This window comes from Rhinoraja longicauda, chromosome 17, assembly GCF_053455715.1.
Source record: "Rhinoraja longicauda isolate Sanriku21f chromosome 17, sRhiLon1.1, whole genome shotgun sequence".
NCBI classification, from domain to species: Eukaryota; Metazoa; Chordata; class Chondrichthyes; order Rajiformes; family Arhynchobatidae; genus Rhinoraja; species Rhinoraja longicauda.
Window position 1 is genome coordinate 43,698,797 of NC_135969.1, and position 19,783 is coordinate 43,718,579.

At 49.4% G+C, this 19,783-nt stretch overlaps 1 protein-coding gene across 1 annotated transcript in view; it reads right to left on the minus strand.

Moving 5' to 3' along the window:
• Positions 1 to 8,875: 8,875 nt before the first annotated feature.
• LOC144601564 (filamin-B-like) overlaps positions 8,876 to 19,783 on the minus strand; it is a 175,263-nt gene continuing 164,355 nt past the window's right edge. The window contains 4 exon segments of the mRNA XM_078413762.1: positions 8,876 to 10,416; positions 11,605 to 11,808; positions 13,068 to 13,286; positions 18,796 to 18,972. Of these exon segments, the coding sequence (XP_078269888.1) occupies positions 10,229 to 10,416; positions 11,605 to 11,808; positions 13,068 to 13,286; positions 18,796 to 18,972 (788 nt within the window). The 3' untranslated portion in view covers positions 8,876 to 10,228.

A 19,783-nucleotide genomic window follows, 5' to 3' on the forward strand; every position in this document is an offset into this window, starting at 1 on the left:
GGAAAGGATTGGGGATGGGCAAAGATTGGGGAGAGTGAAGTGGGGGGGGAGGGGAGTCAGTCTACCCCATGATAGAGGGGGGAGGGGGTATGTCCAGTTTGATAGCCACAGCGAGGAAGGATCTCCTGTCCTGCATCGTCAGTTCAAGACCAGGATTCCACAACATCTCATCGTAGTTAACTAAACATTGACTGGCACGTTGCACACGTATGTGAAAGCTGCCTAGTACGGTTTGGGTTTGGGATGGAGGTAAATTACTTGAGTGTTGGTTACGTCAGTCTGGGGGGTGGGGCTGAGGGGTGAGTGGTGGGGGGTGGTGGGGGGGGTGGGGCTGAGGGGTGAGTGGTGGGGGGTGGTGGGGGGGCTGAGGGGTGAGTGGTGGGGGGTGGTGGGGGGAGGGGGGGCTAAGATTCAGTACAGAGAAGAACAGTGTCTCTTGTTTAAGAGGCTGATGTCAGGACACAGGAATGTTGCTGATTGAAGGTGATTCACTGAATGAAACCCTTGTCTCTGGTGTATACACACACAGCAGATTATTACTGAGATAAGTGTTGCTGTTGTTCAATGACTAACCGACTCACACAGAGAGAGCTGGCCTGGCAACGAAGGTTCACATGGGTACAGTTTACTCAATAAGTGCGAGAAATTGGATTGTACCGAGTCTGAAGAAGGGTCTCGACCCGAAAGGTCGCCCATTCCTTCTCTCCAGAGATGCTGCCTGTCCCGCTGAGTTACTCCAGCCATTTTGTGTCTACCTTCGATTTATACCAGCATCTGCAGTTCTTTCCTGCAGAAAGTGGATTATGTCAGGCATTAAATTCTCTCGACTATTAGAGTATTTGCTCACCCTGGAAGGATCTTGTTCAGCTGGAAAGGGTGCAGAGAAGATTTGTGAGGATGCTGACAGGACTCAAGGGCAAAAGCTACAGGGAGAGGTTGGGGCTGGTTAGGGCGTTGTTCCTTGGAGCGCAGGAGGATGAGGGGTGATCTTATAAATGTGTGTAAAAGATCATGAGGGGAATAGAAAGGGTGAATGCACAGTCTTTTATCCAGAGTAGGGGAATCAAGAACCAAAGGACAAAGGTTTAAGGTGAGAGGAGAATCTCAGTCTGGGGAGAACTTCAGCCTGAAGAAGGGTCTCGACCCGAAACGTCACCCATTCCTTCTCTCCTGAGATGCTGCCTGACCTGCTGAGTTACTCCAGCATTCTGTGAAATAAAGGTTTAAGGTGAGATGGGAAACATTTAAGAGGAATCTGAGGGGCACGTTTTTCCACACAGAGGGTGGTGGGTGTATGGAACAAGCTGCCAGAGGAGGTAGTTGAGGCAGGGACTAACAACATTTAAAATACATTAGGACAGGTACTGGGATAGGACAGGTTCAGAGGGATGTGGGTCAAATGCGGGCAGGTGGGTCGAGTGTAGATGGGGCATCTTGGTCAGCATGGGAAAGTTGGGCCGAAGGGCCTGTTTCCGTACTGTGCGACTCTATGACGAGTGGTGTATCAACCAACAACATCATCTCAATGTAAATGCATTTTAAAAATGAAATGTATTGCGTTGGCTATGAAACTATTAACCAGCAGAGGGCAGCACTATCACACCAGTGAAGTAACTCAGACACAGAGTGCTGGAGTAACTCAGCGGGTCAGGCAGCATCTGTGGAGAACATGGATAGGTGACGTTTCATGGAATGCTGGAGTAACTCAGCAGGTCAGGCAGCATCTCTGGAGAGAGGGAATGGGTGACGTTTCGGGTCGAAACCCTGATATTTCGCACCTCATATTTCACTTGGGCAGCTTGCAGCCCGGTGGTATGAACGTTGACTTCTCCAACTTTAGATAGTTCCTCTGTCCCTCTCTTCCCCTCCCCCTTCCCAGATCTCCCTCTATCTTTCTGTCTCCACCTATATCCTTCCTTTGTCCCGCCCCCCCTGACATCAGTCTGAACAAGGGTCTCGACCCGAAACGTCGCCCATTCCTTCTCTCCAGAGATGCTGCCTGACCTGCTGAGTTACTCCAGCATCTGCATTTATTTTCCTATAGAACAAATGAATAAATGAGTGTAGGAAGGAGCTGCAGCTGGAGTCGCCTCTGCAGTCTAATCTGTCTTAAAGACTGTCCTGACCGAATTACCTCCACAGACGCTGCCTGACCCGCTGAGTTACTCCAGCACTTTTGTGCTCTTTGCTCAAGATTGCAACATCTGCAGTTTCTTGCATCTTCACCTCTTCATTGACCTGTGAAAGATGTTGGGGAAGTCCAGAACAAGGGGTCACAGTTTAAGGATAAGGGGGAAGTCTTTTAGGACCGAGATGAGAACTTTTTTTTTCACACAGAGAGTGGTGAATCTGTGGAATTCTCTGCCACAGAAGGTAGTTGAGGCCAGTTCATTGGCTATATTTAAGAGGGAGTTCGATGTGGCCCTTGTGGCTGAAGGGATCAGGGGGTATGGAGAGAAGGCATGTACGGGATACTGAGTTGGATGATCAGCCATGATCATATTGAATGGCGGTGCAGGCTCGAAGGGACGAATGGCCTACTCCTGCACCTATTTTCTATGTTTCTATGTTTCTAAGTCTGTGTGGCATTTCCGAAGAAATCCTCAAGGAATTTCTCTCCAGATCTAAAAGAAAAGCGGTTGCCATGTGAGGAAAAGACACTTCATTTTATTCCAGAAAAGCAAGTGGAAAGAAATTTTCACCCAACATGGTGTTGACTTTTAATCATTTTGATGATCATAGATATTTGTTTGAAGAATTATTCTGCTGGATTATTTGCTGCCACAGATGCATAATATTAGTGAGTTGCCTTTTTGATTGAATAGACTGGAATATACAACAGGAAAACAGGCCCTTCAGCCCATCGAGTCCATGCTGACCATCGGTCACCCGATCACACTGGTTCCATGTTATCCCACTTTCTCATCCACTCCTGACACGATTAGCAAATGACAGCAGGAAATAATACTACAAAACGGGACTGTCATATGAAGAAAGATTGGAAAGACTGGGCTTGTATTCACTGGAGTTTAGAAGTATGAGACGGGATCTTATAGAGACGTATAAAATTATGAAAGGACTGGACAAGCTAGATGCAGGAAAAATGTTCCCAATGTTGGGGGAGTCCAGAACCAGAGGCCACACAGTCTGACATTGGTTATCTTGTTACAATGGCACCTGTCAAGGGGTGGGATATATTAGGCAGCAAGTGAACAGTCAGTTCTTGAAGTTGATGTGTTGGATGCAGGAGAAATGGGCAGAAGTAAAGACCTGAGCGACTTTGACAAGGGCCAAATTGTTATGGCCAGACGACTGGGTCAGAGCATCTCTGAAACGGCAAGGCTTGTGGGGTGCTCCCGGTCAGCAGTGGTGAGTACTGACCGACAGTGGTCCGAGGAGGGACAAACCACAAACCGGCGACAGACAGGGTGTTGGGCGCCCAAGGCTCATCGATGCGCGAGGGCAACGAAGGCTATCCCGTCTGGTCCGAACCGACAGAAGGTCGACTGTGGCACAAGTCACAGAAAAGTTTAATAGTGGTCATGGGAGGAATGTGTCACAATACACAGTGCATCGCACCCTGCTGCACACGGAGGACCAACAGCACATTAGGCAGGTGGTCATAATGTTTTGGCTCATCAGGTCATAATGTTTTGGCTGATCGGTGTAAATATTCAATGTCAAAATAGGTCTTGCCACCCAAATTACATGAGTGCTTATTATTCTTGGCCAATGGAAATAAACATACCAATATACCTTTAAATGTATCTTGCAAATGCTGTGCGTTTGAATTTGTACTGAATATTTTCACAGAATTCTCGGCCACATATATTATATTGAAAACACTTTCATCATCAATCAGCCAGTGGTGAGTTTGCAGTTTCCAGATTTTAAATTTTTTTGCACCGCGCACCAAGAATAAAGGATTTTGTATTAAACATTTGGGTAACAATGTTTCTGGAACAGCTATACTCCAGCTAAATATTAATCAAAATTGCAATCCCACAATGCAAAATGGTGACAATGATAACAAAATCTGGCAACCAAAAATATTCTGGGACCATCGGGCGGCAAATTGGAAAGACAAGGATGGAGTTAAAGGGAAAGAGAGTATAGGAAAAGTTAAGAAAGACACCAGAATTAACGTGGCAGAAAGCTGACAAAGGGATAGGAGAGTATGGCCAAGTGTAATAGGGATCGATGTGAAGGGTGAGGTGAGTAATGGATTAAAAGTATTGTATATGAATGTGCGAAGTATAAGAAGTAAAGTGGATGAGCTTGAGGCTCAGTTAGAGATTGGCAGATATGACATTGTGGGGATTACAGAGACGTGGCTGCAGGAGGATCGGGACTGGGAACTGAATATTCAGGGTTATACATCCTATAGAAAGGACAGGCAGGTGGGCAGAGGCGGCGGGGTAGCTCTGCTGGTGAGGGACGGAATTCAGTCTTTTGCGAGGGCGACATAGGGACTGATGATGTAGAGTCACTGTGGATTGAGTTGAGGAATTGTAAAGGTAAGAAGACACTAATGGGAGTTATCTGCAGGCCCCCAAACAGTCGCCTGGATATAGGGTGTAAGTTGCAGCAGGAGTTAAAATTGGCATGTAACAATTTTGCCACTGTGGTTATGGGAGACTTCAATATGCAGGTAGACTGGGCAAATCAGGTTGGTTTTGGACCCCAAGAAAGGGAGTTTATAGAGTGCCTCCGAGATGAATTCTTAGAGCAGCTTGTCCTGGAGCCTACCAGAGAGAAGGCAATTCTGGATTTAGTGTTAGACATAGACATAGACATAGACTGGTCCAATGAACCAGATTTAATAAGGGAACTCAAGGTAAAGGAACTGCTAGGAGGTAGTGACAAGCAGGCAGTGAAGAAAGCCAATGGAATGTTGGCCTTCATAACAAGAGGAGTTGAGTATAGAAGCAAAGAGGTCCTTCTGCAGTTGTACAGGGCCCTAGTGAGACCGCACCTGGAGTACTGTGTGCAGTTTTGGTCTCCAAATTTGAGGAAGGATATTCTTGCTATTGAGGGCATGCAGCGTAGGTTTATTAGGTTAATTCCCAGAATGGCGGGACTGTTTTATGTTGAAAGACTGGAGTGACTAGGCTTGTATACACTGGAATTTAGAAGGATGAGAGGGGATCTTATTGAAATATATAAGATTATTAAGGGGTTGGACACGTTAGAGGCAGGAAACATGTTCCCGATGTTGGGGGAGTCCAGAACAAGGGGCCACAGTTTAAGGATAAGGGGTAGGCCATTTAGAACGGAGATGAGGAAAGACTTTTTCAGTCAGAGAGTTGTAAATCTGTGGAATTCTCTGCCTCAGAAGGCAGTGGAGGCCAATTCTCTGAATGCATTCAAGAGAGAGCTGGATAGAGCTCTTAAAGATAACGGAGTCAGGGGGTATGGTGAGAAGGCAGGAACGGGGTACTGATTGAGAATGATCAGCCATGATCACATTGAATGGTGGTGCTGGTTCGAAGGGCCGAATGGCCTCCTCCCGCACCTATTTTCTATGTCTGTGTGGTGTAGCAGTAGAGTTGCTGCCTTACAGCGAATGCAGCGCCGGAGACCCGGGTTCCATCCCGACTACGGGCGCCGTCTGTACAGAGTTTGTACGTTCTCCCCGTGACCTGCGCGGGTTTTCTCCAAGATCTTCGGTTTCCTCCCACACTCTAAAGACGTACAGGTTTGTAGGTTAATTAGCTTGATGTAAATTGTCTCTAGTGTGTGTAGGATAGTGTTGGTGTGCATGGACGGTCTCGGTGGGCCGAAGGGCCTGTTACCGGCTGTACCTCTAAACTAAACTAAACAAAACATTTGTCATGTGCTGATCAATTCAAAAATAGATACGCAGGTCATCAAACCTGCCGAAACCTTCCCATCAGCAACTCTGAAATCTCTTCAAAACCAATTCCAATCAAAGCTGGCAGCATCGGCGAGATTGGAAGCTCTAGTTTGGAAGTGTCGTATGTTCCAAATAATGTGGCACGGTGGCACAGAGCCAGAGACCCTGGTTCAATCCTGATTGAGCCCCAACTTTAAATATCTCAGCAAAGGCAGGCCCACATTCAAGGGCAGCATGGTGGCGCAGTGGTAGAGTTGCTGCCTTACAGCGCCAGAGACCCGAGATCGATCCTGACTACGGGCGCTGTCTGTGTTGAGTTCTCCCTGTGACCTGCGTGCGTTTTCTCCGGGTGCTCCCGTTTCCTCCCACACTCCACGGACGTACGTTTGTCGGTCTGAAGAAGGGTCTCGACCCAAAACGCCATCCATTCATTCCTTCTCTCCAGAGATGCTGCCTGTCCTGCTGAGTTACATTTTGTGTCAACCTTCGATTTAAACCAGCCTCTGCAGTTCCTTCCTACACATGTTTGTCGGTTGATTTGGCTTTGGTAAAAATTGTAAATATCTGTAGTGTGCAGTGTGATCGCTGTACGGCATGGACGCAGTGGGCCGAAGGGCCTGTTTCCACGCTGTATCTCTAAAGTCATATCATATCATATCATATCATATATATACAGCCGGAAACAGGCCTTTTCGGCCCACCAAGTCCGTGCCGCCCAGCGATCCCCGCACATTAACACTATCCTACACCCACTAGGGACAATTTTTACATTTACCCAGCCAATTAACCTACATACCTGTACGTCTTTGGAGTGTGGGAGGAAACCGAAGATCTCGGAGAAAACCCACGCAGGTCACGGGGAGAACGTACAAACTCCTTACAGTGCAGCACCCGTAGTCAGGATCGAACCTGAGTCTCCGGCGCTGCATTCGCTGTAAAGCAGCAACTCTACCGCTGCGCTACCGTGCATCCTAGTCACACGATGTACGATGAACATAGCGTTGGTTCCAGAGGAGGCAGTGAAAGATTTACACACTGGAGGCTCCATTCCTCTTTTGCACTTGGACATTACTTGCCCCTCAAGTACTTTTTGAATCAGAAAGTTGAAATTAGCCGGGAATAATCTATTCCAGAACGCTTGGTGTATGTTGTAGAACACAAGGCCTGGTACTCAGGCCAGTTATTTATACTTTCCAAGCATTTTTGTTGGAACCCAGCCACACAGTTTTGCACTTAACTTCCCATGTCAGTCTTTATTCTGCCAAGTGCATCAAACATATATTAGTGGCTGGAACTCTTTCCTTGCTGTCACTCATTTGGAATTTCGAGATTTTTACACGAAGAAAATCAGGTCATTGCCGGGCGGTCACGGTGGTAGAGTTGCTGCCTGACAACGCATCCAGCACCAGAGACCCCAGCTCCATCCTGGCTACGGGTGCTGTCTGTACGGAACTTGTCCGTTCTCCCCATGACCAGCAGCGTGGGTTTTCTCCGAGAACATTCTCCGGTTGTTTTCCAACCCTTCAAAGACGTACAGGATTGTAGGTTAATTAGCTTGGTAAAAATGTAAGAATTGGTAGGATAGTTTTAGTTTATGGGGATCGCTGGTCGGCACGGACTCGGTGGGCCGAGCGGCCTGTTTCTGCACTATCTCTCTAAACTAAACTAAACAGGTATTTAAATTGTAGAAACAAGGAACTTCAGATACTGCTTTTCAAATAAAAAGACACAGTGCTGGAGTAACTCAGCGGGTCAGGCAGCATCTCTGGAGAACATGGATAGGTGACGTTTCACAGAGTGCTGGAGTAACTCAGCGGGTCAGGCAGCATCTGTGGAGAACATGGATAGGTGACGTTTCACAGAGTGCTGGAGTAACTCAGCGGGTCAGGCAGCATCTGTGGAGAACATGGGCAGGTGATTGGATCGGGACCCTTCTTCAAACTGCTATCTATGCTGGACAAGATGGCGTGTGCGGTCACTACTATGAAGAATGATGCCGCAGGGATCAGAGGGGATTAGCTGGGAGGAGAGGTTGGGCAAACATGGACTCTTTTCTCTGGAATGGCAGAGGCTGAGTAGGCATTATTTTAAGTAGACATTGTCTAAGGTGTCAGGGGTTATGGGGAGAAGGCAGGAGAATGGGGTTAGATGGGAGAGATAGATCAGCCACGATTGAACAGCGGTGTAGACTTGATGGGCCAAATGGCCTAATTCTGCTCCTATAACTTATGAACGCTTATTAACCAGAATCATTGAAAAATAAAGACATATGCAGTTGGAAGATAACATATAATAATGTTCATAGGGGAAGAACCCCATTCTCCTGCCTTCTCCCCATAACCCCTGACACCCGCACTAATCAAGAATTTATCAGTCTCCACTTTCAATATACTCACTGACTTGGCCTCCACTGCCGTCTGTGGCAAATAATTCCACAGATTCACCACCCTCTGACTAAAGAAATTCCTCCTCACCTCCTTTCTAAAGGTGCGTCCTTTTATTCTGAGGCTGTGGCCTCTGGTCCTAGACTCTCCCACTAGTGGAAGCATCACTAAGATAGTGATTTTATTTACTAGAGCACTGAATGTTTAACATCATATTAAAATGGGTGACGTGTGAAAGAATAGAGTCCTTAACTGGCAGTGGAGGCCAAATCACTGGATGGATTTAAGAGAGAGTTAGATAGAGCTCTCGGGGCTAGTGGAATCAAGGGATATGGGGAGAAGGCAGGCACGGGTTACTGATTGTGGATGATCAGCCATGATCACAATGAATGGCGGTGCTGGCTCGAAGGGCCGAATGGCCTCCTCCTGCACCTATTTTCTATGTTTCTATGTACTAATGTTTCTTGTTAAGATTGGTCTGCGTTCAGATTGTTTTGTTGTTGCTAAGCAACTCGGAGAAACCACAACATGGCAGCAAGGACAGGCATAATTATTCCACAGCTCTGGAGATTTATTATCGCACGGACCGGGCTAGATTTCCAACAAATAACTGCAGAAGATTTTGAACTGTTGAAAATTATGCTTTTATTGAAGTTTGTCAGTTGCTCGTTACAGTAAAGCCTCCCACATTAAGGCACAAAGTACTGAGGACCATCCCCCCTCAATTACACAGACAGCCCCAGCAGGAAAATATTGGTCATGGCTAGTGTATAAATACAATCTAAAGTACAGTTTTAAAAGACAATTGCACAATTCAGTAGCTTCGGGTAATACAAACATGTCGAATTGTACAATAAACTGTCCCGCCTCGCTCAGGAATTGAGCACAAAGTTAATTTCTTTTGACAGCAATACCAAATTGGACGAGATTTAAAATGGCAGAGCTTGTGATCTGTGAGTCACAGGGGAAGTGGGCAGGTCGGGGGTATCTGGTATTTCCAATCCAACATCAGGGCTTTGATGGAGGTAGAGCAGATGTGTGCGTGTGTGTCTATGTGTGTGTGTGCGTGTGTTTATGTGTGTGTGTGCGTCTGTGTGTGTGTGTGTGTGCGTCTGTGTGTGTGCGTGTGTCTATGTGTGCGTGTGCGTCTGTGTGTGTGTGCGTGTCTATGTGTGTGTGTGTGCATGTCTGTGTGTGTGTGTGCGTGTGTCTATGTGTGTGTGTGCGTCTGTGTGTGTGCGCGTCTATGTGTGTGTGCGCGTGTGTGTGTGTGTGTGTGTGCGTACATCCTCTCCCTTCACCCCGACCTTGTTCCAGGCAGCCCCACCTGACAGAGCATGCATGATACCCGCTGTAGACAAGGCACAGAGATGGAAGGTACCCCGCAGCTGCTGTCTGCTCAGCTGTAAACAATGGAAGCTTTGCGTTTATATACGGAGGCTTTGGCAGGAATTTAAGAAGCCCGAGCTCAGGTCTCTACTGGTTAAACAGACGCACTAAAATCATGTAAGCAGTTTTGCACATTCCTCAAAAAAACTAAGGGTCCCTCCCTTCCCAAAGACATGACGTCAGCCACCAACCAAAGGAGCAGCACCAGGTTCCAGTTTCAAGTACACACACTACAATCTAGACTCTGCAAGAAACGAGCCATTCGGAATTGAAATTCCCTCATTCTACCCGATAGTGTTTAAATCCACGTGAAGCACAAGCAAACGATGACTCCAGCCCAACTGCAGGAAGGAAGAGTCTCATTAAGATAATCCAGTTTTACAATTGAATCTGTTAAGTTCATATTTATATATAAATCCATACAATCTTCAGTTTTCTACATAAAACTATGACAATCTGGCCATCACCCTTCGACAGTGCGTCCGAGAAGATGTCCACGTTGTAGCTCGAGCAGACGTGAAATTGCAATGTCCGTTGAAACACTGGTGAGAAGGACTCGAAGCTCTCTGTTGGAAGGGGGGCCACCTGCCGTGGGGGTCTAGGGCACAGTGACGTGGAAGGGGCTGCCAGGGATGTGTTCCTCGCCCCACTTCACCACCAGTGTATAACTCCCCTTCTCCTGCACCACATAGCCCACATTATACTGCGCATTTCCAACGTACTTCACAGATACCTCCTCGCAAGGAACAATGGTCCCATGAACGCCGACCAGTAGTATATTCGAGCCTAGGGCAGGAGAACACCAATTGTTACTGGCACCATGAACGCAGTCAATATCTACTATCCAATATAGATAAACGGTAGAGTTAGGCAGAGAGTGCTGGAGTAACTCAGCGGGTCAGGCAGCATCTGTGGAGAACATGGATAGGTGACGTTTCACAGAGTGCTGGAGTAACTCAGCGGGTCAGGCAGCATCTGTGGAGAACATGGATAGGTGACGTTTCACAGAGTGCTGGAGTAACTCAGCAGGTCAGGCAGCATCTGTGGAGAACATGGATAGGTGACGTTTCACAGAGTGGTGGAGTACTTCAAGCCAGCACCACCATTCAATATGATCATGGCTGATCATCCAAAATCAGTACCCAGTTCCTGCTTTCTCCCCATATCCCTTGATTCCGTTAGCCCAAAGAGCTCTATCTAACTCTCTCTTGAAAACATCCAGTGAATTGGCCTCCACTGCCTTCTGTGGCAGAGAATTCCACAGATTCACAACTCTCTGGGTGAAAAGGTTTTTCCTCATCTCAGTCATAAATGGCCGACCACTTATTCTTAAACTGTGGTCCCTTGTTCTGGACTTCCCGACCTCCTGAGTTACTCCAGCATTGTGTGTCCTACACTGGCCCAACATGTTATGTTGCTACTGTTACTTAGGGTTGCCAACTTTCTCACTCACAAATAAGGGACAAAAGGTGGCGTCACGCCCCACGTGACCTCTCCCAGCCAGCGGCCATGTGCTCCCGCTCCACCAATGGCAGCCGCCCGGGCCAGGAGGCGGGTTGCTATGCAACCTCCGTTAGGCGGCGCCCAGGCGCCTCCGACTTACACTGTCCGGGCCTACAGTGTCCGGGCCTACAGCGTCCGGGCCTACACTGTCCGGGCCTACAGTGTCCGGGCCTACAGCGTCCGGGCCTACAGTGTCCGGGCCTACAGTGTCCGGGCCTACACTGTCCGGGCCTACACTGCCCGGGCGTACAGTGTCCGGGCCTACACTGTCCGGGCCTACACTGCCCGGGCCTACACTGTCCGGGCGTACAGTGTCCGGGCCTACACTGCCCGGGCCTACAGTAACGGGCCCTACACTGTCTGGGCTAATACGGGACAGTTGGCGACCCTGCTGTTACCTGCCTGACCTCCTGGGCTATTCCAGCACTGTGTGTTCACTACTGACCCACGGCGTAACGTTGCTGCAGTTACCTGCACGGCCGCAGTCCACAGAGAAGCAGCTCCTCTGGCCCACGGTGGCCGTGCTGAGCCCCGTGCCACTGGACACCACTTTGCTGCTTTCCGAGGAAAACTTGGGCAGAGCGCTGTAGGAGCTGACGGTGGTCGACTTTGTCACCGATTCCAGCATGATGGTGGAGCTCTCGTGTGGACCTCCGCCGCTGACAAGCCGAGGACCTGAAATACACACACACAAAATGGAGCTGTTTAGTCAACGTACAACGTACACACCAGCAGTTCAATCTGGGGTTGCCAACTTCCTCGCTCCCAAATACGGGACAAAGGGCGACCTTACCGCCCCCGCGCGCTCTCTCACCCAGCCAGCGGCCACGTGCTTCCGCCATTGGTGGAGCTGGCTGGGTGAGGTCACGTGGGGCGCGGGGCGGTGACGTCGCCCTTTGTCCCGTATTTGGGAGCGAGGAAGTTGGCAACCCTACTAATACGGGACAAGGGCGGTCCCGTCCAAAATACCGGATGTCCCAGCTAATACGGGACAGTTGGCGACCCTAATTCAATCCCGGTTCGGAAAGAAATCTACGCTCAAACTATGAAGACCTGTCCCACCCCGGCCATTCCTTCTTCTCCCCGCTCCCGTCCGGCAGAAGGTACAGAAGCTTGAAAGCGTGCACCACCAGACAGAGGAACAGCTGCTTCCCCTCTGTTATCCGGCTTCTGAACGGCCCTTCCACAAGCTACGGTACTGTCCGATTCACCTCTACCCCATTGTGGACATTGGACTTTATCCATGGAACTGGGGAGGGGGGGGGAAGAGTGCAGGGGGGGGAGTGCCAGAGGGTGGGGGGGGGGGGGGGGGGGGTGGGGAGAGTTCTGGCACAGAGATACAAAGACACTGTGACACAGTAACACACAGAGTCACAGAGTGATACAGCGTGGAAACAGGCCCTTTGGCCCAACTTGCCCACACCGGCCAACATGCCCCATCTCTTCACAAAATGCTGGAGTAACTCAGCAGGTCAGGCAGCATCTCGGGAGAGAAGGAATGGGTGACGTTTCGGGTCGAGACCCTTCTTCAGACTGATGTCAGGGGGGCGGGACAAAGGAAGGATATAGATGGAGACAGGAAGATAGAGGGAGATCTGGGAAGGGGAGGGGAAGAGAGGGGCAGAGGAACTATCTAAAGCTGGGGAAGTCAATGTTCATACCACCGGGCTGCAAGCTGCCCAGGCGAAATATGAGGTGCTGTTCCTCCAATTTGCGGTGGGCCTCACTATGGCACTGGAGGAGGCCCATGACAGAAAGGTCAGACTGGGAGTGGGAGGGGGAGTTGAAGTGCTCAGCCACTGGGAGATCAGGTTGGTTAAGGCGGACTGAGCGAAGGTATTGAGCGAAACTATCGCCATGCCCCATCTCCGCTAGTCCCACCATTCCCTGTACACCTGTCCTCTCTAACGTGTGTCGTGTGCAGGTGATGTTACCTGTAACCTTGGCCTTGTAGGGGCTGCCGGTGATGTGGTAGGGGCCGCCGTATTTGATGGCGATCAGGTAGTCCCCTGGTGCCATGGGTGTGTACAACACCTTGTACCCCTCAGGGAAGTCCTGGCAGTCCATCTTCACCTTGGACGGACCATCAATGGCCACCGTCAGCGCGCCAGGGCTTGCGTTGGCAGTTTTAATGATAAATTCAGACTGGACACCTGCAATAAACGCACGCGACATCAGTCACACATCGAGCTACGTTTGGTTCCACTTGGTGGTATTTATGTATGGTATTGTCTGATCACATAGCATGCACAACAAAGTTTCTCACTGACGCAGATACAAGCAACTGCAGATGCTGGTTTGGGAAAAAAACCCTACCAAGTTATGGAGTAACTCAGCGGGTCAGGCAGCATCTGTGGAGAACATGGATAGGTGACGTTTCACAGAGTGCTGGAGTAACTCAGCGGGTCAGGCAGCATCTGTGGAGAACATGGATAGGTGACGTTTCAGAGAGTGCTGGAGTAACTCAGCGGGTCAGGCAGCATCTGTGAAGAACATGGATAGGTGACGTTTCACAGAGTGCTGGAGTAACTCAGCGGGTCAGGCAGCATCTGTGGAGAACATGGATAGGTGACGTTTCACAGAGTGCTGGAGTAACTCAGCGGGTCAGGCAGCATCTCTGGAGAACATGGATAGGTGACGTCTCCTCCTGCACCTATTTTCTATGTTTCGCTATGTTTCTACTTCCCAAATACGGAGCTCGTACTAATTACAGTGACTTGCTAATGCTTGGAAAAACAACACTGATTTTTACTTTAGTCTTAAGGCTTGGCACGGCGGCGCAGACCCGGATTCCATCCTGACCTCAAGTGCTTTTCTGTACGGAGTTTGTACGTTCTCCCTGTGACCACGTGGGTTTTCTCCGGGTGCTCCGGTTTCCTCCCACACTCCAAAGACGCGCAGGTTTGTAGGTTAATAGACTTGGGTAAAATTGTGAATTGTCCCCAGTGTGTGCAGGACAGCGTTAGTGTGCGGGGATCGCTGGTGGGCCCGGACTCGGTGGGCCGAAGGGCCTGTTTCTCTAAACTAAACAAAATTAAACCCAGCCCTGATTAATTCAATCCAGTCAAACCCAATTTAACGGTAATGCAGAACTTTTTGCAGAAGGGCATTTAAAACAAATTTATTTTGAGCGAAGTTTTATCAAAGACCTCAATTGTTCGGCAGCCGCAAGCAATCTGCGTGGTGATTGTTGGTGACACTTGCCAGCAACTTCTAACCTTTACACTGCGAATTTATAAACACCAAACAGTTTTAAAACATAGTTGAAATATTTGTTTTTCTGTGCGATGGTGTGGCAATAGATTTCGAGCAGATTCAAGAGTAGCTTTGAAAGATACGAACGCATTCAGAGATCTCTGAGATATTTGCTGGCAATCTCAGTGAAATAGCCTGAGGAATTCACAATGTGGCTGTGTGTAGCTGTGCAGTGCCTTTGTTCACGGCCATCCCCCTTACTGCTAACATTTATAAACAGGCCCACAATGGTTCTTGGAAACAGAAGTCTGCTTTCCAGACATGCAGCTCAGAGAGTAGAGTCGGGGGCATAGATGACAGTGTACACTAACTGCCCGAGTCCGGACCTGCCTGATCTCTCGGTTACCAAACACTTTAACCCCCCCCCCCCCTCCCCTCCCATTCCCACACCAACCTTCCTGTCATGGGCCTCCTCCATTGTCAGAGTGAGGCCAAACGCAACTTGATGGAACAGCACCTCGTATTTTGCTTGGGCAGCTTACACCCCAGCGGTATGAACACTGACTTCAAGTACCCCTTGCCATCCCCTCTCTCCGTCCCTCCCCCACCCAGGTCGTACCTGCTTCATAGTTGCCGATTTTCCCATGTCACCACAGGAACCCAGTGAGGAATGGGCCCAACGGGTCCACTTGGTCTAGTTTGTTCTATATCTCTCTACATCACCGTCTATATCTCTCATTTCTCTTTCCCCTGACTCTCAGTCTGAAGAAGGGTCTCGACCCCAAACGTCACCCATTCCTGCACTCCAGCACTCTGTGAAACGTCACCTATCCACGTTCTCCACAGATGCTGCCTGACCCGCTGAGTTACTCCAGCACTCTGTGAAACGTCACCTATCCATGTTCTCCACAGATGCTGCCTGACCCGCTGAGTTACTCCAGCACTGTGAAACGTCACCTATCCATGTTCTCCACAGATGCTGCCTGACCCGCTGAGTTACTCCAGCACTCTGTGAAACATCACCTATCCAAGTTCTCCACAGATGCTGCCTGACCCGCTGAGTTACTCCAGCACTTGTGTTTTGCTCAAGATTCAAGCATTTGCTGTCTCTTGCATGTCGTGTATGAAGGAACTGCAGACGCTGGTTTAAACCGAAGAATGACACAAAATGCTGGAGTAACTCAGCGGGTCAGGCAGCATCTCTGGAGAGAAGGAATGTGACATTTCAGGTCGAGATCCTTCTTCAGACTGACGAGGATCAATCTGAAGAAAGGTCTTGACCCGAAACGTCACCCATTCCTTCTCTCCAATCTCTTGCGTCTCTTTGATCAACCTTTGTTATCTTTGGTGAGTTTGACTGAGACATAAATACTGCCCATGAGGTGATATCTTCCTCCTGCTGTTCATCACGGCCTTGGGAGAACAGACAGTGACTGTGGCTACACTTTCACCCATCAGCAAATACTGGAATAGATGCATTAGGTTCAGATTTATTCACAAAATGCTGGAGTAACTCAGCAGGACAGGCAGCATCTCAGGAGAGAAGGAATGGGTGACGTTTCAGGTCGAGACCCTTCTTCAGACAGAACCTAGGTTCAGGTTCATTATTGTCATGTGCACTGAGGTACAGTGAGGAACTTGGTTTTGCATGCTGTCCAAACAATACTCCACATCAATACCATCGAGTTAAACTCGAGCCCAATAGGTAGAGCAAAGGGGAAGATGCAGAGGGCAGAATATGGTTCTCAGCATCGTAGCGCATCAGTTCCAGAGACAAAGTCCAATGTTCGCAATGGGGTAGAGGTGAATTGGACAGCACCCTAGCTTATGGAAGAACCGTTCAGAAGCCATGTGTTAGTAGAACTCGTGGGAATTAGAAAGATTGGAGTGGACTTTTGCCAGCTGAGATTGGTCTTGAAGTGGAAACATAATTCGGGCAATTGATGGGATAATTCTAACTTGCCCTGAACTACCAGCAAACACTTCTTTTAGGTGAAGGGGAAAAGTGTTATTAGGAGCCTGGGGGGTAACCTTTTCCACACAAATGGTGGTGGGTGTATGGAACGAGCTGCCAGAGGAGGTAGTTGAGGCTGGGACTATTGCAATGTTTAAGAAACAGTTGGACAGGTACAAGGATAGGATAGGTTTGGAGGGATATGGGCCAAGCGCAGGCAGGTGGGACTGGTGTAACTGGGACATGTTGGCTGGTGTGGGCAAGTTGGGCCGAAGGGCCTGTTTCCACACTGTGTCACTCTCTGACTACGAGAAAGTAAATGTTAATGTTGAAGAGGGAATGTGCATTAGATTACATCTGCCTGGACAATGCACAGACTGTTACCGTTAGATCAAAAGAACACCTGGAATTGATCGCATTGAAAAGCTAGGGCAGACACAGAGACGACGAGCTCACAACTCCACCACGATGTGTCCTTCCTGAAAGAGGCAAGCCGCCCATGTACGCTTCTATCTCATAGAAACATTGACAATAGGTGCAGGAGGAGGCCATTTGGCCCTTCAAGCCAGCACCGCCATGCATTGTGATCATGGCTGATCATCCACAATCAGTAACCTGTGCCTGCCCTCTCCCCATATCCCTTGATTCCACTAGCCCCTAACTCTCTTTTAAATTCATCCAGTGAATTGGCCCTCACTGCCCTCTGTGGCAGAGAATTCCACAAATTCACAACTCTCCGGGTGAAAAGGTGTTTTCTCGCCTCAGTTTTAAATGGCCTCCTCTTTATTCTAAGACTGTGTGGCCCCTGGTTCTGGACTTGCCCGACATTGGAGAACATTTTCCCTGCATCTAGCTTGTCCAGCCCTTTTATAATTTTATACGTTTCCATAAGATCTCGGAGTCTGGAAACTTCTCCTGCTTGGGAGGGTGGAGCTGCTTATGCGAGAGCTAAGGCATGGGACAGGGAGTAAGGAGTGACAGTGGGGGCAAGACTGGGCCGGGAGGCAGGGAGTAAGGAGTGACAGTGGGGGCAAGACTGGGCCGGGAGGCAGGGAGTAAGGAGTGACAGTGGGGGCAAGACTGGGCCGGGAGGCAGGGAGTAAGGAGTGACAGTGGGGGCAAGACTGGGCCGGGAGGCAGGGAGTAAGGAGTGACAGTGGGGGCAAGACTGGGCCGGGAGGCAGGGAGTAAGGAGTGACAGTGGGGGCAAGACTGGGCCGGGAGGCAGGGAGTAAGGAGTGACAGTGGGGGCAAGACTGGGCCGGGAGGCAGGGGAGTAAGGAGTGACAGTGGGGGCAAGACTGGGCCGGGAGGCAGGGAGTAAGGAGTGACAGTGGGGGCAAGACTGGGCCGGGAGGCAGGGAGTAAGGAGTGACAGTGGGGGCAAGACTGGGCCGGGAGGCAGGGAGTAAGGAGTGACAGTGGGGGCAAGACTGGGCCGGGAGGCAGGGATTATCAACGGTCACACTGCTAATGAAAGTCTTGGATCCACATCCTCCCCCCCCCATCCCCCTCTGCTCTGGCTCACTGTTTTGTTTCCCAGAGGGCAGAATACTGGAGCTGTTAGCATTTAATTTATAGAGAGCGGGACTCCTGCAGCTACAGATATACGGTCTGGGCTCGACATATGAAAGAAAGGGTTCCTTTCACAGAGAGGACAAAAAAAACAACCTTAGAACAACATGAGCCAACGTGGGGAACATGGTTTACAGTTTCTGAAGCTGGTGTGGGGAAGGGGGAAACAGATGGAATCCAGTAAAAGATCAACTTGAAGACTTGACATTTGTTTAATGTGCCCATGGATTATTCCACAAATAAATGCCCTTGTTCTGCAGCTGAACAGCCCACGGGAGCTCAAAGCTCACAATCAAGCACTTATTGTGCACTTTCACTAATCGTGAAAGCTTTTCACTGCACCTCGGTCGGTACACGCGACAAGAAACTAAACTGAACTTATTTACTGAGAAAATATAATTGGGTCTGACATCTTTAAGTATCGGCAACAAAAGGTCACGGCAGATTTGATCGATTGAAAGACACAGCAAGGAAAGGGGCCCTTCTGCCCACTGAGTCCACGCTGACCATCGATGGCCAGCTATCTCTATGTTATTCCATGTTCTCATCCACTCCCTGCACCCTGGGGGAGGCCAATTAACCTACAATTGCTTGGTTCAGAGACACTGCATGGAAACAGGCCATTCGGCCCACCGAGTCCGCGCCGACCATCGATCAACCGATCACACTGGTTCTATGTTATCCCACTTTCTCGTACGCTCCCTGCACACTGGGGGGCAGTTTACAGAGGGCCGATTAACCTACACGCCCGCACGCACGTATTTGACGTGGGATGAAACCGGCGCATCTGGAAGAAATCCACGCTGTCACGGGGAGAACGTGCAAACTCCGTACAGATAGCACCCATAGAGCAGCAACTCTACCCGCTGCGCCACCGTGTCGACCACACCGCCAACGTGGCAACAGACCGGAGCGGAGAGAGACATCTCAGCACTTACCAGTAGTTCCTTTCGCAAGGCCGGAACCATAGGCCGAGACCAGAGCTGGGTCTCCCGCCTGTCCCGGTTCACCAACTCGGACCTTGAACGGGCTCCCGGTGATGTGCTGCCCATTGAACTTGACGTCGATGGAATGGATCCCATTCTCACGTGGCAGGAATCGGATGGCGTACTTGTCTGCAACAAACACCAATAACTGCAACAGTCAAACGTACGCACAAACCAGGAACCCCAGGTGCCGCTTGGCACCAAAGGTAGACACAGAGTGCTGGAGTAACTCAGCGGGTCAGGCAGCATCTCTGGAGAAAAGGGAATAGGTGACGTTTCAGGTCGGGACCTTCTTCAGACTGAAGAACTCCTTAGGGTCTGAAGAAGGGTCCCAACCCGAAACGTCACCTATTCCCTTTTCTCCAGAGATGCTGCCTGACCCGCTGAGTTACTCCAGCACTCTGTGTCTTTGTAAACCATACATTCAGCAAAGTTTGCCAGCATTTATACTCCAGTGACTAACATTATATATGAAATTAGGAACTATATAGCCTTCTGCAGAGGAATCATAGGTTTAAGGTGAGATAACTTTTTCCACACAAAAGGTGGTGGGTATATGAAATGCGTTGACAGAAGAGGTAGTTGAATCAGGTACGATAACGATATTTAAAAGACATTTGGACAGGTACATGGCTAGGATAGGTTCAGAGGGACATGGACCCAATGCAGGCAGGTAGATGGGGCATCTTGGTTGACATGGGCAAGTTGGGCCGAATGGCCCGTTTGCATGCTAAGACTATGACTAAGTCTTCATTTGCACCTACACATTCCATCAAACAGCATGCAAGTACAAAATGTGTAGAAGGAACTGCAGATGCTGGTTTAAATTGAAGATAAGACACAAAATGTTGGAGTAACTCAGCGGGACAGGCAGCATCTCTGGAGAAAAGGGAACAGATGACGTTTCGGGCCGAGTCTGAAGAAGGGTCTCGACCCGAAA